General features: G+C 54.4%; 9 protein-coding genes across 9 annotated transcripts; 5 read left to right on the top strand and 4 right to left on the bottom strand.

Moving 5' to 3' along the window:
* Window positions 1-539: 539 nt before the first annotated feature.
* LOC120456912 (3-oxoacyl-[acyl-carrier-protein] reductase FabG) lies at window positions 540-1,397 on the top strand. The gene has a single exon (XM_039644042.2). The coding sequence runs from the start codon at window positions 563-565 to the stop codon at window positions 1,316-1,318; it is 756 nt and encodes a 251-aa protein (XP_039499976.1). The 5' UTR covers window positions 540-562; the 3' UTR covers window positions 1,319-1,397.
* A 960-nt stretch (window positions 1,398-2,357) lies between these two features.
* On the top strand, window positions 2,358-5,549 carry LOC120456393 (RUN domain-containing protein 1). The gene is made up of 3 exons (XM_039643220.2): window positions 2,358-3,730; window positions 4,079-4,873; window positions 5,360-5,549. The coding sequence occupies exons 1-3, from the start codon at window positions 2,580-2,582 to the stop codon at window positions 5,547-5,549; spliced, it is 2,136 nt and encodes a 711-aa protein (XP_039499154.1). The 5' UTR covers window positions 2,358-2,579.
* A 132-nt stretch (window positions 5,550-5,681) lies between these two features.
* On the bottom strand, window positions 5,682-7,050 carry LOC120456394 (crossover junction endonuclease MUS81). Its single transcript, XM_039643221.2, has one exon. It carries the CDS (start codon window positions 6,957-6,959, stop codon window positions 5,682-5,684), a length of 1,278 nt encoding a protein of 425 aa, XP_039499155.1. The 5' UTR covers window positions 6,960-7,050.
* A 332-nt stretch (window positions 7,051-7,382) lies between these two features.
* Window positions 7,383-8,980, top strand: LOC120454964 (GPN-loop GTPase 1). The gene is made up of 3 exons (XM_039640745.2): window positions 7,383-8,096; window positions 8,167-8,520; window positions 8,580-8,980. The coding sequence occupies exons 1-3, from the start codon at window positions 7,515-7,517 to the stop codon at window positions 8,784-8,786; spliced, it is 1,143 nt and encodes a 380-aa protein (XP_039496679.1). The 5' UTR covers window positions 7,383-7,514; the 3' UTR covers window positions 8,787-8,980.
* On the bottom strand, window positions 8,908-15,151 carry LOC120454963 (A-agglutinin anchorage subunit). The gene is made up of 4 exons (XM_039640744.1): window positions 15,016-15,151; window positions 13,886-14,916; window positions 13,684-13,824; window positions 8,908-10,317 (listed from the first exon to the last, which is right to left on the bottom strand). Exons 2-4 carry the CDS (start codon window positions 14,840-14,842, stop codon window positions 10,246-10,248), a joined length of 1,170 nt encoding a protein of 389 aa, XP_039496678.1. The 5' UTR covers window positions 14,843-14,916; window positions 15,016-15,151; the 3' UTR covers window positions 8,908-10,245.
* LOC120454965 (translocating chain-associated membrane protein 1) lies at window positions 10,445-12,913 on the bottom strand. Its single transcript, XM_039640746.2, has 2 exons — window positions 12,608-12,913; window positions 10,445-11,963 (listed from the first exon to the last, which is right to left on the bottom strand). Exon 2 carries the CDS (start codon window positions 11,905-11,907, stop codon window positions 10,801-10,803), a length of 1,107 nt encoding a protein of 368 aa, XP_039496680.1. The 5' UTR covers window positions 11,908-11,963; window positions 12,608-12,913; the 3' UTR covers window positions 10,445-10,800.
* Window positions 15,152-15,779: 628 nt separating the features above from the next.
* Window positions 15,780-17,316, top strand: LOC120454962. Its single transcript, XM_039640743.2, has one exon. It carries the CDS (start codon window positions 15,869-15,871, stop codon window positions 17,213-17,215), a length of 1,347 nt encoding a protein of 448 aa, XP_039496677.1. The 5' UTR covers window positions 15,780-15,868; the 3' UTR covers window positions 17,216-17,316.
* A 646-nt stretch (window positions 17,317-17,962) lies between these two features.
* Window positions 17,963-19,179, top strand: LOC120454966 (nucleosome assembly protein 1-like 1). The gene has a single exon (XM_039640747.2). The coding sequence runs from the start codon at window positions 18,079-18,081 to the stop codon at window positions 19,177-19,179; it is 1,101 nt and encodes a 366-aa protein (XP_039496681.1). The 5' UTR covers window positions 17,963-18,078.
* Window positions 19,172-19,940, bottom strand: LOC120454968 (mediator of RNA polymerase II transcription subunit 22). The gene is made up of 3 exons (XM_039640749.1): window positions 19,735-19,940; window positions 19,562-19,663; window positions 19,172-19,504 (listed from the first exon to the last, which is right to left on the bottom strand). The coding sequence occupies exons 1-3, from the start codon at window positions 19,844-19,846 to the stop codon at window positions 19,287-19,289; spliced, it is 432 nt and encodes a 143-aa protein (XP_039496683.1). The 5' UTR covers window positions 19,847-19,940; the 3' UTR covers window positions 19,172-19,286.
* Between the last annotated feature and the right edge of the window lie 523 nt (window positions 19,941-20,463).

Here is a 20,463-nt window from a genome sequence, read left to right as displayed (position 1 = left end):
CGAGTCAAGTCGAGTCGAGTGGAGTGGAGTGGAGGCATCGCGGCTGCTAATGCGATGCTAGAGCATCGATAAAGACCCTCGAAGACCCACAGACCCAAGGTGAACCTCTACAGGTTGTTTTTCCCGAGAGCAACGAGCGAGCAGCGATTCACGTCACGCGCGCACTGCGAGAAAATAGTGGTAGCTTCTAAGGGGACTCCAGGGGTCAGATAGAAGGTAAAATCACTTCACCACCACCTGGCCCTTATAACAGCTTTTGATTATGGATGATAGGCAATTCAGAACTGTCATGTCACCTACTCTGCAAGTCGAAATCAAAGCCAAAAATCCTCCACTTCTTTTTTCACTTTAAAGGAATAGTGGTACGCAAACAAGCGAATTGTGCCATAAATTAAGACCACATTTTTCGGTGGGCAAAGTGTGTTTGCCCCTTCTTTTCCCGGACCATCGCAGATAACTTTTTGTGAAGTGCAGCTGACTAACTAATCTTATCGCAGGCAGAAGAGAGCACAGCACGCCCATAAATTCCAGCGCCGGCCAACGCCGGCTCCAGTGTGCCAAGATGAGTCTCAGCAACAAGGTGGTGATCGTGACGGGAGCTAGCAGCGGAATCGGTGCCGCAATTGCCCAAGTGCTGGCCCGCGAAGGTGCCACTTTGGCGCTGGTGGGCCGCAATGTGGCCAATCTGGAGGCCACGAAGAAGAACCTCAAGGGCACGCAGGCGGAAATCGTGGTGGCCGATGTGACCAAGGACGCGGACGCGATTGTCCAGCAGACGTTGGCCAAGTTCGGACGCATCGATGTGCTGGTCAACAATGCCGGCATTCTGGGCAAGGGCGGCCTCATCGATCTGGACATCGAGGAGTTCGACGCGGTGCTGAATACCAATCTGCGCGGCGTTATTCTGCTGACCAAGGCGGTGCTGCCGCACCTCCTGAAGACCAAGGGCGCCGTGGTCAACGTGAGCAGCTGCGCCGGCATTCGTCCCTTCGCCGGAGCGCTGAGCTACGGAGTCTCCAAGGCTGCCCTCGATCACTTCACCAAGATTGTGGCCCTCGAGACGGCGTCGCAGGGTGTGCGCGTGAACTCGGTGAATCCCGGCTTCGTGGTGACCAACATCCATCGCAACATCGGCATCGTCGACGAGGAGTACAACGGCGTGCTCCAGCGGGCCATCAAGTCGCATCCCATGGGCCGCGTGGGCGACGTCACCGAGGTGGCCGAGGCAGTTGCCTTCTTGGCCAGCTCCAAGGCCAGTTTCACCACCGGTGCCCTCCTGCCCATCGACGGTGGCAAGAACAATCTGACGCCTCGTTAAGCGTGCGCGATTGCGTCTTCTCCATTATTACTACCCATCCTCCTTTTTTTTTCAATAAATAAGTAGTAACCACACTGAACCAAACGCGTTTTTTGCCACATCGAAATGGGAAAAGTTGGCAAAGCAGAATTAAGCCGGACACAGAAATGAATAGCTCTACACTTCACAAACGGTAGATGATTAACAAGCCACCACAGCTTACGTTTCGTTTGGAATACAAGTATAACGACAAGACACCGTTGCCGTGTATCGCAGTAAATGAACATTTTTGAAGTCCCCCATCAACTATCAACTTGTTTGCGGGGGTGACCCCAAAACGACCGCCATGGTTGCTGTGTCAGACACTCAACAGACTTATCAGGCCCATCATCAGCCGGTAGTTGATAAGGTGCCTTGTCAGCGGCAACGTCAGCGTCAGGAGACGCAGACCGCAGAGCCGATTGCTGCGGTTTAATCTCCGCCAGCTTCTTATCACGAAGCACTCAAAGATAACTGCGGATTCCACTGTTTATTTGCAGCAGGCAGGGGGTAACCGCGTGTTCCCCGCTGCGGTCAGCGCTCTATGTGCTGGTAATGTAGGTCATAATGGACATTGATTCATGGGTCCCCGCCCCTCAAAAGGGTTAACAGCTCGGGAAATTGGGACCACTTTGGGACAATTATCAAGGGGCATATTGAGGTGAGAAGCTCCCTAAGGAAGCTCAGCAGAAGGAAGCTAACTAAAAAGCTTCAGGACTTAAGGACACGGGTTTCCAAAGCTGAATACATCGCATACAAGACGGAACGAAAACTGGATAGGAGCTTCCTTCATGGAGCTTCAATCCTGTAGAAACTTTTACCACGTAGAAAGTGGCTTTGTGGTTGAAAAGCCGAGTGAATTGCAATGCTTCTCCAGTTAGCAAAGGTCCTAACCCAACGGAAATCGTTAGCCATAGCTTAAAGCTACACTTTCATCCCCAAAACGGCGAGTGAATCGCACTGAGGAAAGCCCTCAATGTTGACGACTTTCAGAGAAAGTGCCAGTGCGTCAGAAGCCGTGGCCGCGCGCTCATCATTCTATTATCCACACATCCCCCTGGCACACAAGCTTCTCGGAAGCGAAAGCCAGCGAAAGAGCAGGAGAGAGCAAGGGAGCTGGGCCAGCTGGCACAGAAAGCGGAACAAGCCACCGATTGATTTTTCTCATTGGGCAGGCATTGGGAACACAAAAACAGAGGAAACCAACGACGCAGGGCAAGGCGATTCCCTGCAGCATTTCCATATGGAAATGAAAATGGAGGAGGCCCAGGACTCCAAGCACCCTTCCCCGACGGCCAAAGGCCAGCTGCCAGCTGGAGCTGTTCGTGTCGAGGACGAGGAGGAGGAAGTCGAGGTCGAGCAGGAGCAGCAGGAGCTGCTTAGCGAACGCTGGTCGCCGTTGGGAGCCAACTACGATGACGCGAATAGCGCCAGTTCTGGCGTGGATTGCGAACTAGAACAGGGACTGGAAAAGTCAGAGACGCGACGTGGAAGCACTGGGAGCGAACTGGCTCGTCTGCGAAGCATCGAGGAGGAGCAGGAGCTTCTAACCAGTTCCCTGCTGGCTTTGACCTCCCACTTTGCTCACGTCCAACTACGAGTTCGCCAAATTGTTGAGGCGCCAGCGGAGGAGCGGGATCAACTGCTTCGCGACCTCGAGGACTTTGCCTTCCAAGGAATTCCAGAGGCAGTCCAGTCCCAGGAATCCCAATCCGACAAGCCCGCCATCGAGGGCGAAAAGGAGCATGGTCCCGATAGCCAGCTCATCGAACAACTGAAGTCCCAGCTGACTGAGCTGGAACAAATAGCCTACGAGGCTGGAGAGCCCGGCATCCTGCCGCAGCACGTGTTGCTCGAGAAGCAAAAGTTCATCCTGGACGAGCTGCGCTCCAAGCTCAATCTCCAGGTGGAGCAGCATGAACTGCCGGCTCTCAGCACGGAACAACTGCGCCACCAGGTCGACAATGCCATCGGCGAGTTTGTGGGCCCTCTGAAGATGAAGGAGCAGCTGGTGGCCCAACTGAAGACGCAGATAACTGACTTGGAGCGCTTCATTGCATTCCTCCAGTGCGACGCCGTCGAGGGATCCGTCGGCGATCGATTGAAGCTTCTATCCGGAGCATACAACAGCTACGCGGCGAAGCAGACTGCAAGGAGTTCCCAGGCAACTCACGTTGCCCCAAACGCTCCCGCCACGATGGCTTCTGCCCAGCACTCCTCTGGATTGGGTTCCCACTCTTCCGGCGAGAGCTTGCACAGCAAGGCACATGGCCTGCTGGACAAGGCCTCGGTCCTCATGCAAATGTTCGCCAGCACGCATCTGGTGAAGCCACGAAGTCACGACGAGTTCCAGCAGAACTCGCTGAAGAAGACGCACAAGGGCAACCACTGGGGGTAAGATCTATACGCTCATCATACAATCATCCCATTCATATACCTTTGGAAGCATGTCTCAATCATGAATTTTATATATACCACAGACGAGACATCATAACGAATTTAAGAACTCAGCCAATGGTTTTGCTTCAAGAAAAGTTTTTGTGTAATGTTAAGAATACTTTTAGGCTTAGATGAAAATGGCCTTTAAAAAAGTCATTACCTAAATGTTTCGTTCCCCGAAAGTGGTTATACGAAGATGAACACATATCCTCAGCATGAACTTAACATTTCCAGTTTAGAGATTGCAAGCACCACCACCAAAGTAAAGAAATCCAACCTTACTTGATCTTTCACCCGATTTAGGGATCTGCGGGCACAACTTGAGGTGGACATCCAGGAAGTAGCCGCACTGGCCGCCACTTTGAGCTGCGATCGCGAGAAGTTGGCCAACATCAAGAGGGCTTTGCGCCAACAGCAACAACAGGCGGAGTCAACCTCTTCCTCCGACACTGGTAATCCGGTTATCAACTCCCAAAACGGAGCACTGACCCTGCCGCCTCGTTGCCGGCGGGCAGTGCCAACTGGTCACGAACTGGCTCCATATGCGTCTGGCGGCGCCATATCCTCCGACTCCGACGAGGACATTAGCTACTCCAACTTTGAGTGGGAAAAGGAGGGCAAGAGCCGGCGGACGACGCATGCACGCGGTGACTCCATTGCCACAATTGGCAGGGAACTGACCACGGTGGTGCGGAAGAACTTTGCCCGCACGTTGCAGCAGCTTATACAGCATGGACTTCGCATCCCAGCGGAATCGGCTGCCTCCAGTTTGATGGTGCCCTTCATGAGGTGCCTGCATCCCGGACCTCCGGTGATCCCGCCCGCAGCTGGAGGAGATTCGCAGTTCCTCGGCTTGGGCAGGGCCATGCACGCCTGGGAACTAGTACTGGCCTACTACAGGCTGAAGCACGGCGAGGAGTACAACAACACGCCAGCCAGAAAGTTGTCGCAGAGCTTCCAGCTGGACATCGTGGACGCGCAGGCTGTGACCGCCAAGCAAAGTTTGCTCAGCGCCGTCGGCATGATTCTAGCCATGCATCGTCCTTACAAACGGAGCAACAACGCCCACTTCAAGGCCTTCGTCTGCGCCGGACTCAAGTGAGTTATTTGCAAGAGCTAAACCCTGGGAAATCGAAAGAATGTTAGTTAAGAGCGATTTACAAGCCGCAAAACTTTGCAATACCGTATGGCTAACAAGTGCATAGTTTTAGGCATTAGCCTTATACATCTCCGAAACACATTTGATCGTTTCTTTCCCAGTAAAAGGGAGTCTTAAACAAAGCAAACTCTTTAGAATTACACGTATCCGAAATCAAAATGATCTTACTCTTTAGCAATTCGTGGTAATATTGATTCTTAAACTTATCAATGAGTTAATTGCTTAATCGATTAGTTGCTTTAACATGTAAATTAAATATGAGCATAGTTTATTAGGTGCAGGTAGCTTTTGACTTTGTAGTCTTAATTAATTAAGGTTTGTATTGACTTGAACCTCGTATGAATAAGGCTAACAAGGACGCGGATCTTTACATTGGCTTTTATCTTACTTCTTCCATTTAAACGACTTCTCTCTTCCTTTAACAGCTCCCACTTGCTGGTGGAGTGGCTGAACTTGATCCTCAGCTGCCATGAACTGGTGGACACGTACTACTCGCCAGACAGCTACGTGGCCCGCACGGGATTCCGGGACTCACTGCGCTCCATCGATGCTCTTTCTCGATTCGACTTCGACCTGCCGGTGGACCTGGCCATCCGGCACTTCCGCAACATCTAAAGGCGGCTGACTTGTACATTTTTTGGCTTAGACTAGATCACACTATTCAATGTCCAACGTATTCTCTCTCTCACTTATGTATAAACTCGTGTATATAACCTTAGATATGTCCCATTAAATCAATTGCTAATCCTAACGAAAGTTCGTGCTGTAGAATTCGTGTAGGCACTGGCTGATCTTATCGCCCAGTGGACGTTCCAGGGGTCCACATGGGATGCCGGAGAGGAGTAGCCTGGCCTGCTTCTGGTCTGCACACTCCGCGTAGGCGTCCAGCAGGCAACGTGGAGTGGGATATCGTTCCACTATCGCCATGGCTCGTTCGAGGGACAGGGAATGCAGCTGTAGCAACTGTTGCACGAAGACCTCGCGCACTGTGAGCTGCGCATTCTTGGCGGAATCCTCGTAGAGGGCTCGAAACTTGAGCAACCCCAGGTCGGAATTTGTGAGCAGGCAGGTGGCTTTGTCGAGGGATCCGCGATCCACGCTGTGCAGCTTTTTGCCGGCGAATATCTGACCCAGGGAGCGACTCATTCCGGCCAAATAGCTCATGGAACGGTAATGATTCGCTGTGCGCACCACCCGGACACCAGTTTGCACTTTGGCATTGGTCAGGGCCTGCTGCAAGGAGTCCAGTGGCAGGCCCAGTTGCTCATTGTCGCCATAGTCCTCGACCAGGTAGATGATGTGCTGCAGGCCACAGTGATGCAGCCGGTGCTTCTGTTCGTGGAAGCGACCGTCCCGAATACTCGATGCCAGGTCATCCATCCTCTTGCGCTCCACAATGTAGGGTAAAACCAGTTCATTGCCCTCCTGATCCTGGGCCACCCAAAGGAAATCGCCGATTGTGAGGCGACGCACTTCATGACGGGCTCCCAACGACTCCAAGTAGCTCCTCGTCTGGTCCAGAACTCTCTTGTTTTTGCCACTGGTTTCCTGGGTATCCACCAAGAGGATCAACTCGAACCGTCCTGGTTGCATTTCCACTACGCGCTCCCGCTCCTCAAGGGCTGCCAGTTCCGCCAAATCCTTTTTAGTTGGCTTCCTGGGCCTGTCGCTTTTCTGGCGTTTCTGCTGTTCCAGCTGCTTCTCCTGCACCTTGCGTATGACCGCCTGGACCTGTTGCTCGTAGCGCTCCTGAACCACGGCCTGCTGGGGCACCAACTGGAGACTTCTGTGATGGCGAAGCTCCTCGTCGATTAGCTGGCACAGCGTGCCCCCAAAGCCACGCAGAATAGAGCAGTCTCGTCCGCTGGACAATGGCAGTGGGTAGCTTTTTAGGGACTCCAGCGCCTGGCGAAGCCTGAACTGCGACTTCTGATCGCGGCGCTCCGCTTCCCGCAGCCAGCGTTCCAGCCACCGAGTAAACAACGGATTCGGCTCCCGCAAGAGCACTTCCAGTCGGGTTTCCATGACTTAATAACACAATGCCAACTCACGAAACAAATTACGAATTTCACAATAAATAACCGCGCGTCCATTGCCGGTTCTTTACTCTGGCAACGCTGGCCCTAGTGGTGGCACTTTTACAAACGGTACAGCTAAACTTGCAGCTATCGATAACACAACCGCTATGCGGTATGTTTTACACTTTTCGGTATTTTCCGAGGGAGAAGTTTCTACTTTCAAATGAAAAATTGCGGGCGCACGCATACAAAAATGCGGCGTACTGGATATTTGCAATTCACCGAAGAGCTGATGCGACCAAGAAGTGTGTGGCGTAGCTTACGGAGCAAGAGACGAAAAGCTTTAGCAGTAAAGCGGTGTTCAAATATCAATTCTAACAGCTTACACTTGTTAGTATCTCAAGCAAACTTTGGCGGCACAAGGAATACTCTTTCCCAAAGACGGTCACACTGACACAGCACGTTTGTTTTGCGCCTCCTGTTTCTGTTTCTGTTTTGATTTGTGGCTGTGTTTTGAGTTTGGTGCTTGGCGTTTGTCGTTCGCAATAAAGACGAGAGCGAAATGGGCGACGGAGTGGAGAGCATCAAGCTGGAGGCCCTGACGCTGAGCGAGGGAATCCGGCAGGCGCCCGTGTGCATAATTGTGCTGGGGATGGCCGGCAGCGGCAAGACCACGTTCACCAGGAGTCTCATCCAGCACGCCCAGGAGAAGTTCAATCCGTACGTGGTCAACCTGGATCCGGCGTGCAGGGAGGTGCCGTATGCGGCCCACGTGGACATCCGGGACACGGTCAACTACCGGGAGGTGATGAAGCAGTACCAACTGGGTCCCAACGGCGGCATTGTGACCGCGCTCAATATGTTTACCACCAAAATGGCCCAGTTTGCGGAGCTAGTGCGTCGCGCCGGCGAGCGCGGCCACAAGTGGTGTGTGATCGACACGCCCGGGCAGATCGAGGTGTTCACCTGGTCGGCTTCCGGGAGCATTATCACCGAGGGACTGGCGACCATGTTCCCCACCATTGTGGTCTATGTAATGGATGTGCAGCGCAGTGTGTGTCCCACCACCTTCATGTCCAACATGCTCTACGCCTGCTCCATTCTGTACAAGACCCGGTTGCCCTTCCTCGTGGCGCTGAACAAGGTAAACTCTTGCCTAAACAGACTTAACAGATATCCAGAATGATGGCTAACTTTTCCCGCTTCCGCATCAGATCGACCTGCAGGACTGCAGCTTTGTGCTGGACTGGATGACGGACTTCGAGGCCTTCCAGGAGGCGCAGGAGGAGGAGCAGAGCTTCGTGAGCAACCTCACGCGCACCATGTCGCTCACCCTGGACACCTTCTACGAGAATCTAAGCACTTGCGGCGTTTCGGCCAAGACAGGCGTGGGCTATGCCCAGCTCCTGACGAAGATCCTCGACTGCGTGGCCGAGTACGAGCGGGACTACAAGCCAGTGTACGAGAAGAAGCTCCAGGAGCGACTGGCGCAGAATGCGGCGGGGCCAAAGCCAGTGGATCACGTAGAAGAGGACGGCGTTGCCGTTCCCCTGGGATTGCGGCTTCAGGTATGAGTTCTTGAGCCATTTGTCCACCTACTGGTACTACAGGGCCTTACCCATTTTAGGACCCACCGCCGAACTCCGGGAACAGCGTGTTTCTAATGGCACCCGGTCTGGTGCCCCAGGCAGCGGAAAATGAGGAGGAGGAGGACATGGAGGAGGACGCGAAGGGCACCGCGGAAGACCAGAACTTCCACAGCTTCGTGCAGAACCATCTGACCGCCCAGCAGAGCAAGCGGGACAAGCTGCAGCAGGAACAGTCGCAGCCGTAGGGCCGTAGAGCCGTAGAGTGATCACTAAGTGAACTAGCTGGAACTGGAGGATTTCCATAAATGTAGTTATAGCGTAGTTACGATGGCGGCCCTTGGATGGAGGGCTATGATAAAGCTGGGATTTCGAGTTTTCATCTTTATTATTTACTTTAACAAGCAAAAACATTCAATATAGTGTGTGTTCGCCACTTCCACTTCCGATATTTGTTTTGTATATATGGACTTAGTTTAGCTTTGCAAATTAGTGATAACATATACATATGGAGGATATATCCCGCTCGTAAATGTAAATGCAAGCCTCATACTTTGCGTTACTTATTTTCGTATATATATATGCAGATATATATATATTTACATCCATGCTGTATGTATATTACGTGTGTACATGCGTTGAGCAAATTGTCAAATAAATCGTGTCGGGTGTGTCGCGTATGTCGCGTGTGTTGGGTGCTGATATCCTACGAGCGATATCTTGCGCTTTATAGTTGCTTCTCTGGATTGTGGTTGTCCCGGTTTGTTGGCTGTCGCTTTAAATATTACGCTTACAAAAATACAGATCATCTCAAATACTTGTCAATGCTCACAGTTATACACAGTTTATATAGACGAACAGTAGTCCCCCACTAATATTTCTCTCTGCCTTGCTGTCTTGCTGTCTTGCAGCCTCACTGATTCACTGCATCACTGCCCCATCTGAATGGCGGGCAGATCTTACATCCCAATCCCCGCCAGCCTGTGCTGCAAAATAAGGTGTGGACAACGTCCGGCAAACGCTGCTTGCGAAAAATATTCTTACTTCTGGACGTTTCATTTGATTTGAGTGCGACTTCCGCGGGCTCCTCTGATTGGTAGCCACTGTGCTCCCCTTCCTACGATGCGTTGGGTCTCGGAGCAGCGGGAGCACCACTAGGTGGATTGCCAGGTGCAAAGTGGGCCAACAGTTATGTTGAAAAAGCTCGCTTGGTTTGGAAAGTACTTTGGATGAGATTGAGAGCCCTGCATGGAGGAGCCCAGTTGCCCAGTTGCCACCTCAAGTTGTCAAGCTAGTTTATGCATATTTATAAGTACGGGGTATCTGGAGGTCGAGACCAAGCTCTCTCACACTCACACACACACTCTCTCTCGAGCACACACACACACACAGTTTCCGGGCGAAGAAGGAGCATTGGAAAGCTACGAGGAGCGGAGATAGCTAAGCAATTGTTTCAGAAACAGTCTTCTTCGTTCTGGGATCTCGCTCGGAAGGGGAGGGGAAACAGGGGAGAGGGTGCGGAATCGGGATTAGCATACTGGATGCGCTGGTGTGGAGCAATCTTACAATCTTACAAACTTAGCAGGTCCGGATAAACTCGAAAGGATGGGCGATGGCCCAGCGACTTGGAATCGCTTGGAATCAAGCAGGCCGGAAATCAAAAGCTGGAGCCGAGGGTGAAGGGGAAATCATCTGGACGAGCTCCAATTAGTCGTCGTCCGACATGTTGGTGGTGGTCAGCAGCGTGGCGTTGTCCTCGGCGCCCTGCTCCTCGATGTCCTGCAAGAGAGGAAAGTTACTCAGGCGAGAGGAAAGTTTCCAGCTGCGAATCTCCTCAAGAAACTCCTCGAGGATCACTCCAAGGATCACTTAAAGGCCCCCAGAAAGAAACGGATGAGCTGAGCTGTTGCTTTTCTCTTTTGTTGTATTTGTTTCTTTTTTCATTTTTTGTGTATGTATAAAAATAAAAAAAATTTGTTTTAAAAATGACGTAAACTTAAATGAAACAAAACATTTAGGCTAAGAAATAGTTTCTTTTGTGTGTCGAGCAAGTAAATGCAGCAGAAATGTTGCAGTGGTAGTTTTGAGCCAACGAGATTACATCAACAGGGAGCCAAGTGTCCAGTCTCCAGTCTCCAGTGTCCCCGGCTCCTGTCCATGGTGCTGCTCTCTCTCTATCTCATTCTCTCATTCGTTTTGAATTGGAAGTGTGCGGAAGATTTTGTTGCTCTGTGCTGGCTGGCCCCTCGTCGCTCGAGCAGCTCACTTGAGCTTCTGCTTGATGGGACTGGGCGAGGTCTGGTCCGCCTCGGGCAGGTCGCTCTCCTTCTTGCGCTTCACCTTGTCCTTGGGCGCCTTGACGGGCTTCTTGGTCTGCAGCGCCAGCTTGGCCTCCCGCTTGGCCTCCTTCTTGGCCTCGCGCTTGGCGCGCAGCTGCTCCGTGATGAAGGAGAAGACCAGGTAGCCCTGCAGGGCGATCAGGCCGCCCAGGGCCAGCAGGGAGCGCACGCCCCCGATGCCGTAGTACAGCGTGAGCACGCCGATCACGGACGTGGCGAAGCGGATGAGGAAGAAGACGGCGTTGTTCACCACGCGCAGCTTGGCCAGGCGCTCCTCGCGATCGAAGACGCCGATCAGCTGGAAGACGTGCGACAGCAGCTCGCTGAAGTAGTGCAGCGTCAGCAGGACGAGGGCCAGGCGCTGGAAGCTGAGCGTGTAGGCGAGGACGATGAGGGTGAAGCCGCTGATCGAGTGCACGATCTTGGGCTGCTGCTCCTCCTTGGTCTTGATCTTCTGGAAGTAGAGCTCCGGCAGCATGTGCAGATAGTAGGCCAGCTGCACCACGAAGTAGAACTTGTGCAGGAAGCTCATCGGGTGGTCGGGGAAGCCCTCCCACAGCTGGGCCACCTGGCCGAGGTAGCCCTCCTTCAGCAGGACGTGGGCGCCCCACACGAAGGACAGCAGGTAGAAGGCCACCAGTTGGCCGGACTCGTTGAAGCGGGCCAGCTTGAACTTGGACAAGTGCAGCTTTTTGCTGATCTTGTCCAGCACGAACTCCTGGATGATCGCGTGCATGATGATGCAGGTGAGCGTGTAGAAGAATATCGCACAGTAGTCCTTGATGCCGGCAATGTAGGTGTACGCCTTGCCATATGGCTGCTCCCGGCTGGGATCCTCGCCGCTGACGTTGTGGTGCAGGGATATGAACGCGCTGGCGAACGCCGCCGTCGATTCGTTCATCAGGCCGACCACGAAGACCATGGCCACGCAGGAGATGATGTCCGCGTGGTTCTGGATCACGAACTCGTGGCTCAGGATCGGCGGGTTCTTGTTGCTGGTCTTGCGACCGAGTCCCGGTTTAATGGCCATTTCTCAGTGGGTTCTGGGTTCTTGGTTCTGGGTTCTGGGTTCTGCTCCAGGGGATTCTGAAATGGTGTACGAGTTGGTTATTGAGCTTCTGCTGACTGCCCATCACTGGCCATCCTGCGCCTCTTGCTGCAGGGGAGCATCTGTAGCAGCCTCGCATATGTGACACGTCGCCCTTTCGGCTTCGCTCGCTGATTACGCGGGCTCATCGCAGAGATGAAACGCGGACTGGTTCCCAGCACCGAGCTCATCACTGGGTAGCGGTGAGGAGATGCTCCTCCGCATCCCGGCTGCAATCTGCCAGCCAGCCACAAGTGCCCACTGACTGATAACATAGCGATATGTTTGCATGGCATGCTCCGTGCCTCTGGCACTGTGGCCACTTTCTATGAGTGCTTCTGTGAATGGGAGGGAATGGGACAGATGCTGTCCCACTTTGGACGCCTCCTGGAGGAGAAGCGCTCCGAGGAGTAGCTACTGTGCTCGAGATGCTCCCCAACAACAAACACACATTTTGCCTTGTTGGCACTGCTCACCGACGCACACACACACACACACACACACGCACAGAGACACTGTGCGGGAGCTGCGCGCTCCCACTCGCTCACACACACAAACACACACGCACACACACACACACCATGGGAGACTCGAAGAGACACGCTGGCAAAACTGTTGTTGCACGCTGGCCACTTTTACTCACAGGATTTTCGCCAATCTTCCGGCCAACTGGTGACTTGCAACGTGATTTTGCTGACGTAGACGTTGCCTGGCGTTCCGTTCCGTTGCGTTGCGGCTGGCACACACTGGCGGCTCCGATTCGGGCTGTGATCTGGAACTGAATCTGAATCTCAATCGGCACAATCGACGCAAACTGAAGTATCTGCTATGGGCGCTCTGCCGCTGCCGCTGCCGCTGCCTCCGTCGCTGTCGCTGTAGCTGTAGCTGTCGCTGTCGCTGCCACTGGCTGCGCCGCTGCTTGTGCCGACTGCGATGCTGGTGCTCACCTGTGTGCCGCCTGCGCGCGTGGGTGTGTGCGTGTGTTTACACCAGGGATGCCACATCGCGCACGGTTCGCAGTTCACAACTCACAGTTTACGGTGGTATAACTCACTTTATTTTTTGCTGGCACTTTACACTGTTCACCCGATTTGTTAGCCGAATTTGAGCTTGCATTTTTCACATTATTATATTTCGATTTGTGCGCTGGTTCCAATTTGAGTGCTGCCCAGCCCTGGCAGAAGTGCCACGCAGCTCTCTGCGCGTCAGCCATCTCGCTCGCACCCACTCCCAACCGTATGCACTGTGGTGGTTATAGTATTTTTTGGTCCTTGTGGCCTTGGCGATACTAGTTTGTGCGATGATTTCCAGGGCTGCAGCAGCGGAGTTGATTTTGGCGCCAATTCAATTCAAACGTTTGCTCTGCAGTTTTACGGCCCAATTAGAGTTTTCGCTTTACGCTTTACGAACTAATCAGGATTTGCACACTTTTCACACTTCACTTGGCACCTTTAAAGTAAATAAACAATGCTAAACTAACAGCGCGCTGTTTGAATCAGTCGATTAAGTTTGGAGCTCGATTCCAGTGGCAATTAGCCCTTGGAACACTTGGCTATGCAGACTTAATGCCCCGCTTCGTGATTCCATCGCGATGTTAACAGCAACTGCTGCAAACGGGCTCAAGGACGCGCCGCCACCCACGCCCCACGCCCACAAGCCAAGCACCCAGCCACCCACTTCCGGTTCGGTGGTCAAGCGAAATGCACAGAGAGTACTCACGTTGCGATTCCGCTTGCGGACGGAGGACACGATGGTGCGCTTGTTGCGTGCCACCAGGCAGACCGTGATGATCAGAATCACGCCGATGAGGGCGAAGCCCAGCAGAGCGGGCAGCAGCACGCTATCCTCGTCCTTGTAGCCCTGCAATGGGAATGGAGTGGAGTGGAGTTGGCGCTGGGATTAGTGGCGACCGAGGACTTACGCTCCATTGGAAGTACGTCGAGGGATCGATGTAGGCCCAGTGCGTCTTTATCCAGGCGGCGTTGCTCTTCTGCCCGTCCCCCGATCCCGATCCCGATCCCAATTCCGATTCCGATTTCGATTCCGACGCTGGCTGCAGCCTGGAGTTTTGGCCGCCTCCGGGCAGGATCTGCGGCCCCTGGGCCTTGGCCAGAACTGGCGGCATTATGGGCTTCTTGGCGGCGGACTTGAGTAGCGGCACCTGGATGATGCGGGTGGTGATCGTGGTGGCCGGCGGCGGCGGTGGCGGCGGCAGGTACCTTGGGGTTGTCACTGGAGGCGCCCTGGTGGTCGTGGTGGAGGTGGAGGAGCTGGTGGTTGTGGGTGCTGGAGCGGTTGTCGTCGTCGTCGTTGTTGTGGAGGTGCTGCTACTGATACTGGTGCTGGAGCCGGAGCTGGTGGCCACGGTGGGGGAGCCACTGGCGATGCCACTGGTGGTGCCACCGGCACTCGGATTGGTGGTCTTGTTCACGCGGATGACGAACTGCTCAATGCCATTGCGGTTCACAATCTGCACATTCCGTCCCACGTTCTGCTGCAGCAAGGGCGATCCTGTGGGCAGTGTGGAAGGGCCAGCCGCCTCGCCACCGCCTGCAGGTGGACTGTGGATCAGGGCCGCCTTGGTCTTGAGGAACCACTCCGCGGGATTCGGCAGACACTCGGCGGAGACCAGGAAGGGTATGAGCACGGCGCCAATGATCACCGTGCACACGAAGATCAAGCCCAAGTAGGCGAAGAAGGAACGGCGGCGTCGCTGGCCCTTGGCCTTTCCGGATGCCGATGCGGATGCGGATGCGGATGCCGAGGTGGAGGCCGATCGTCCGGCGCCCGAGAGCTTGCCCTCGATGCGGAAGTCGTCGTTCTGGGGCAGAATCGTGTACTGCAGGCTGTTCTCGCCGTGCCTGATGGTCTTGTACATCCTGTCCAGTTCTTCGTCCTCGTCTGCGCTTGCGATTCTTCCGCTGCTCAGCTGCTCAGCTCCTCAGATGAGCCCTAGTCCAATGAGGATTTGTTATTCGAGTTGCAACTGCCTCCACTGCCTCCACTTCCTCCACTTCCCACCCCCCTCGCACACTTTTTCCCAGCTCTCACCTCTGCGACAGTAAATACTGCGGACCTGGTACCTGGTGGCTATCCTCTGTCCACGATTGTCCTGCTCCTCAACGAGCTCCTGCTCAACAGAAAGTGCTGTGCGTTCCGTTGGCGTCCTTCGGGAATATTGTTTTCGTCCTCTTCCTGTTCCTGTTCCTGCTGCTGCTGCTGCTGCTGCTGATGCTCCTTGCGCACTAAATTTTATGTTTTTATTGATTAGGCGCTTGTTGTTTTCCGGCGCAGGCGCGATTGCCGAGTGTTGGAAAGTCCTGATTCGCGTCCTTTGGGGACATTTTCCAGTGTTGAGCAGTTGGGTCTGCCTGAATCGCTTTCTAACGGAAATCATTTGGCTGTGAAAAACTCTCTTTCTTGGGCGGAAAATCACTCCAGTTAGAGGAGCTCGAGGAGCCTCCATTTCTGCAGCAGGCAATCCACTGAGTTTTGGAGTTTTGGATCTTGGCCAATCGCCACGGAACTTTGCAGACTTTGCACCAGAAGATAACCTGCAACGTGGCTATCTGGAGAGATGGCTATCGGCCGCTCCTGCTGGATGACGCATCCAGCTAGTGGATCAATCAGAAATTGCGACCACAGACAGATCCAGATCTACGAGCTAGTCATGCACCTCGATTCCAATTCCCATTCCCATTCCCATTCCCATGCGATAAGCCCCGTCCAAGGAGGTGGGGCTGCAAGTGGGTTTAACTGCGGCTTATCGGGTGGCGATAAGCGGCCACCGAGACCCATTTCCCCACACATTCTGCAGTGGCCTCGCAGTCGCGTCCAATTGGCCAAGCGGAGCGGTTAACGCAGCGTTTCTTGCGGGGATCTCTCAACACCTCGAGCTACAAACATGATACTCCTCGCAGTGCTCGGCCTGATCCTGGGCATTCTGGTGGCCCTGGCGGGCGTGGCGCTCAAGCTGTTGGGCCTGAAGCCGCCACTGATCTTCGACAAGTACCCGCTGAAGGGCATCTTCTACCGCGTCAAGTTCCGGATCGCCTTGCTGGTGCTGCGGCGCCTGCGCTACCGCATCTATCGCCGCAACGAGGAGCTGCTCGGCTCCGCGGAGCACCTGGCCAAGGTGGACAGAGCGCAGCAGCTCGGCAACGATCCCAAGAGCTACGACGTGGTCAGCTTCATGGCGGCCAACAAGGAGGGCCACAAACTGATGGTTACCCTGGAGCGGAGGCGACGCGGCGTCCTGAAGGCGGCACTGTACCTGTGGCTGCCCGAGAGCGGGCTGCTTAGTTCGCCCAGTCTGCCCGACATGGTGTACTTCACCACCGCAGATGGAGCGGAGAGCAGCGAGTTCCGGGGCGGCGGCTTCCACGTCTACCAGGAGGCATCCATGCGGGTGTGGCGCATCAAGTACTGCGGCGCGCTGAAGACTCAGGGGCCGGAGGTGAGGGACATGGCCGTGGACCTGGACCTGCGCTTCGAGAGCTCCTCCGCCGAGCACTTCGACTTCAACCGGGATCTGAGCAGCGCCCTGATAGCCGACTCCATCGCCAGGGAGGCGTGGGACGAGAGGTTCTACAGCATGCTGCGCAGCGTCAACCACATCGTGGAGCAGCGCACCCACTACGAGCAGAACGGCGAACTGGCGGGCAGAGTCAGACTCGCGGAAAGGGGGGAAGTGCCCCTCAGGATGGTGGGCTTCCGGGACCACAGCTTCGGCACGGAGCGCTGCCTGAGCTCCATCAACCGGTACGTGTACTGCGCCCTCTTCCTGGACGACGGCAGCAGCATGGTGGTGGGCAGCCTCAGCCAGCCCTCCTTCTTCCTCTCCTCCCTGAAGGTGGGCTACGTCTGCAGCCCCTCGGGCCGCTATCAGCCACTCACCGGGAGCAACTTCGAGCTGTACTCGTACGGGGAGAAGGGCACGCCGCCGCAGCACCAGAACTTCATCGTGCGCACCGAGGAGCGCGAGTATCTCGTGCAGATCCAGGTGGAGGCCTCCGCCCTGCGCTACGTGGGCGGCGACTGGGAGTCGAAGGTGTTCAACCAGTTCGTGGCCTGCACGGTCAACGGCGTTCCCGGCCAGGGCCACGCCGAGTTCCTGTATCGCCACAAGGGCGGCAGGCCGGAGGAAGTAGCCGCCGGGGATCCCGGCTGGTACCAGGACATCAAGCGCTTCGAGAGGAGCCTGTCGCTGCTGGAGGAGGAGGCGGGAGCCGACGGGGACTTCATCTTCTAGCAGTGGATCATTCAGCGGATTCAGTTTTGTCATTTTTGTTTTCGGTTTAAGATAGCATGTACATAATACAATAAAGCATGTGAAGTGCCTGGCCAATTCCATCGGTAAGTCCAAATCAACTGGCGGCCATCGGGTGCAGCTGCAATCTAGAGGATCGCGGGGTCGATAAGGAAGATTAGCGGTGGAGTTGGACCCCCGCAAGGAATGGGGATTAGTCGCCTATAAATTAGCATGCGGCAGACTGACTTCATGGCGGATAAGGTTGGTCAGCTGCTCCGGTTTTCCTCCCAATAAATAATGGCTTTAATGGCTTTTATGGCAGCTGGAAGACAACGGGCCCAACTTATCGCTCCGCCAGGCCAATAAAACCCAAGACCAAGTGCCCAGGTGTCGCAGATAAGCGCCGAACGGATTGGCAGATAGCTTCCATACAGGTATTCAATTCAGAGCAATAAACCCTTTGCGGGATCGGCGTATTATGCTGCCGCTCAGTTCCGACCTGCCGCAATGTCAACTCGCGGTGGGCCGATAAGTGGGCTATCCATGCTCCATATCTGTGATATGGGCAGGTCCTCCGATAAGGCAGCCGCCGCCAGATACTGGCCACCGATTTACCCGCAACTCGCCAGTTCGGCATATCATGCATTGTTTTCAGAATTCGACTTCATTAATTATTCAGGTAGCTCTCAAGATTACACACCCATTGGAATCTGAATGGCGATTGCTTTCGGCAAGTCCAAGGAGTCATCGACTTTACGTTCCCGGAAAGCAGCTTTCTTTGGCAGTCAGGTTCATAGTAGCTCCCACGCAAAGTGTCAGGTTGTAGAGCTGTAACATAGATTCCCAAATTTCCGAGTTGCACAATGATGGCGATGGCTGACAGCGCGGAGGAGGTCAACCAGGCGGAAGGCCACCCGGACCCGAAGGCGGACGGCATCAGCGAGTCGCTGCGCTCCCTGGACACCTATGCCCCGGAGTCCGCGGAGCCGGCTTTGAGTCCGGCGGACCTTCCTGCCCGCAGCCGGAAGGCCTTTCTGCGGCACATGATCGGCCAACTGGCGGAGCCGGTGCAGAACCGCATCCGGGCGCTGAGGCACAACCAGCTGCAGCAGGTGCGCATTTCGGAGCAGTTCTTCCGCGAGGTTTACGAGCTGGAGCGACGTTTCTACGGCCAGAGCTGCGCGCTCTTCGATGCGAGGAGGGATATTTTGGAGGGTGCGGTGGAGCCACCAGTCCAAACGGAGAAGTCCTGGCCCGAGGACCCGCAGGATGCGCTGTACTTGGACTTTGGAAACAACGAGGAGCTGCGCCAGTTGAGGCAGAAGTTGGCTCCGGTCTCGCCGACCACCGGTCTCGTCGGAGTTCCACGCTTCTGGCTGACCGTCTTCCAGAACGTGCCGCTGCTCTCGGAGCTGGTCCAGGATCACGATGAGCCGCTGCTGGAGTGCCTAACGGACGTGCGCCTGGCCTACGACCAGGACAGCTACACGGTCATCTTTCAGTTTCGGCCCAACAGCTTCCTGCACGACTCCTCGCTGCTGCTCACCAAGCGCTACTTCCTGCAGCACTCGGCGGACCCGGAGTATCCCTTTCTGTTCGAGGGCCCCGAAATAGTTCGCTGCGAAGGCTGCCACATCCACTGGCGCGATGGGTCCAACCTCACGCTCCAAACGGTGGAGAGCAGGCGAAGGAACAGAGCTCGCCGCGTCACCAAGGTCATGCCGCGAGAGTCCTTCTTCCGCTTCTTTGCTCCGCCGCAGGCGTTGGACTTGTCCCTCGCGGATGAAACGACCAAGCTGATCCTGGGCAATGACTTCGAAGTGGGCTTCCTGCTGCGCACCCAAATCGTGCCGAAGGCGGTGCTCTTCTACACGGGCGACCTGGTGGACAGCCTGAGCGCCGCCACTCCGGACAGTCGCTCCTTGTCCTCGGAGGCGGAGGCGGAACAGGAGCAGATTTTGTGAATGCAAAAGGATTTGCGGTTTACTAAACAAAAATTACAAGTGATTCGTTACTAAGTTGTACAGTTTGGCCAAAATCAATTCATGAAAATGTAAGACGAGCCTTAGCGCTACTTAAAAATGCTGGTGTAGTACTCCTCCTCCAGGTCGTACAGGTCCATGGCCATTTCGTCCCTCAGCTTCATTAGCTTCTTGTCGCACTCGCTTTGCGTGTTCCTAAACAGCTGCGAGTTGTTCGTGATGGCCTCGTTGACCGAGTGGAAGTCGTTGAGGATGAGGTACTGCTTCAGGTCGGCCACCAGCTTCATCAGGGACTCGCCAGCACGAACTACAAAGCGGGATGCATGGAGGATACGACTCAAATGCTGGGTGTGGATTTACTCACCCATGTTGGCCGCACGGACCTGCATTTCCAGGGCGTCCTGTTCGCACTGCGTGGTCTTAGAGATCTGGCTGTGGCTCTCGCGGCGCGCCAGCTTGAGGATTTCTGGAGGAGATCGGGACGTGGATTATAATGGTGTTATTATTTATTGCCGGTGGTCCACTTGCTGCATTTACCTTCAAAGTTCTCCAGCATGCTGCGCACGTCGTCTTTGAGGCGCGCATTGTAGGACTTCAAGAGCGCCTCCTTCGACTGCGGCAAAATGGTTGTCCTGGATCCGCTGGCCATGGTCCTAATTCTACCTTAATTTAGTTTAATAATCTATAAAAAACGAAAATCGCTTTTCAATGTTTTTGTTTTGATTAGTGTGACCAGAGAACTTTCGCCCATAAATACCATCCGTTCTTTTCGCACTTTGGCTGTTGCTCATATAGCTAAAAAATACCACGCGCCAACTGATGGCGTCACTAAAAGTTCAGTTTCAGTTTTGGCGCGGCTTTGAACGTGTGAAGGTGTTTTTTTTTTCTTTTTTGTTTAGTGGATGGTTAAACATCGTAAAGCTTGTGTTTGTGCCTATGTGTAATACGTTCAATGGCGACTTCAAAGCAAATTACCAAAATGTACTCCCAATTCCGCGGAAAATTCTGGAGGATATCTCGTCGGCGGCCAGTGCTGCAAGAACCTGGTGAGTCTTTAGAATATAATGAAACAAAGCGACGCACCTGCCCCCCATTCAACCCATACCAAAGGGCGCCGCACTGCGTTTAACATACATTAACATTTTGGTTTAAGTTAAATTCTAAGTTCTTTGTTGCAAATGCAAAGTTAACGGCTTTTGCCGTTATAACGGTTTCGGTACACTTAAATCTTCCGTGCGTTTGTGTGTGTGTGTGTGTTCGCGCGGG

Source organism: Drosophila santomea, chromosome X, assembly GCF_016746245.2.
Source record: "Drosophila santomea strain STO CAGO 1482 chromosome X, Prin_Dsan_1.1, whole genome shotgun sequence".
NCBI classification, from domain to species: domain Eukaryota; kingdom Metazoa; phylum Arthropoda; class Insecta; order Diptera; family Drosophilidae; genus Drosophila; species Drosophila santomea.
Note: the sequence above shows the minus strand (reverse complement) of the source record. Positions and strands in the feature narration are given on the sequence as shown.

Excerpts from the sequence above, each read along its gene's own strand:
- LOC120454968 (XM_039640749.1), bottom strand. The coding sequence starts at position 19,846 with ATGGCCAGCGGATCCAGGACAACCATTTTGCCGCAGTCGAAGGAGGCG. Across the intron at positions 19,664-19,734 it reads CATGCTGGAGAACTTTGAAG|AAATCCTCAAGCTGGCGCGC; the intron begins GTAAATGCAGCA and ends GATCTCCTCCAG. Across the intron at positions 19,505-19,561 it reads GGTCCGTGCGGCCAACATGG|TTCGTGCTGGCGAGTCCCTG; the intron begins GTGAGTAAATCC and ends CCCGCTTTGTAG.
- LOC120456912 (XM_039644042.2), top strand. The coding sequence starts at position 563 with ATGAGTCTCAGCAACAAGGTGGTGATCGTGACGGGAGCTAGCAGCGGA.
- LOC120454966 (XM_039640747.2), top strand. The coding sequence starts at position 18,079 with ATGATGGCGATGGCTGACAGCGCGGAGGAGGTCAACCAGGCGGAAGGC.
- LOC120454965 (XM_039640746.2), bottom strand. The coding sequence starts at position 11,907 with ATGGCCATTAAACCGGGACTCGGTCGCAAGACCAGCAACAAGAACCCG.
- LOC120454963 (XM_039640744.1), bottom strand. The coding sequence starts at position 14,842 with ATGTACAAGACCATCAGGCACGGCGAGAACAGCCTGCAGTACACGATT. Across the intron at positions 13,825-13,885 it reads CGACGTACTTCCAATGGAGC|GGCTACAAGGACGAGGATAG; the intron begins GTAAGTCCTCGG and ends TTCCCATTGCAG. Across the intron at positions 10,318-13,683 it reads TCCGCAAGCGGAATCGCAAC|GACATCGAGGAGCAGGGCGC; the intron begins GTGAGTACTCTC and ends CCTCTCTTGCAG.
- LOC120454962 (XM_039640743.2), top strand. The coding sequence starts at position 15,869 with ATGATACTCCTCGCAGTGCTCGGCCTGATCCTGGGCATTCTGGTGGCC.
- LOC120456393 (XM_039643220.2), top strand. The coding sequence starts at position 2,580 with ATGGAAATGAAAATGGAGGAGGCCCAGGACTCCAAGCACCCTTCCCCG. Across the intron at positions 3,731-4,078 it reads CACAAGGGCAACCACTGGGG|GGATCTGCGGGCACAACTTG; the intron begins GTAAGATCTATA and ends CACCCGATTTAG. Across the intron at positions 4,874-5,359 it reads TTCGTCTGCGCCGGACTCAA|CTCCCACTTGCTGGTGGAGT; the intron begins GTGAGTTATTTG and ends TTCCTTTAACAG.
- LOC120456394 (XM_039643221.2), bottom strand. The coding sequence starts at position 6,959 with ATGGAAACCCGACTGGAAGTGCTCTTGCGGGAGCCGAATCCGTTGTTT.
- LOC120454964 (XM_039640745.2), top strand. The coding sequence starts at position 7,515 with ATGGGCGACGGAGTGGAGAGCATCAAGCTGGAGGCCCTGACGCTGAGC. Across the intron at positions 8,097-8,166 it reads TCCTCGTGGCGCTGAACAAG|ATCGACCTGCAGGACTGCAG; the intron begins GTAAACTCTTGC and ends CTTCCGCATCAG. Across the intron at positions 8,521-8,579 it reads CCCTGGGATTGCGGCTTCAG|GACCCACCGCCGAACTCCGG; the intron begins GTATGAGTTCTT and ends TACCCATTTTAG.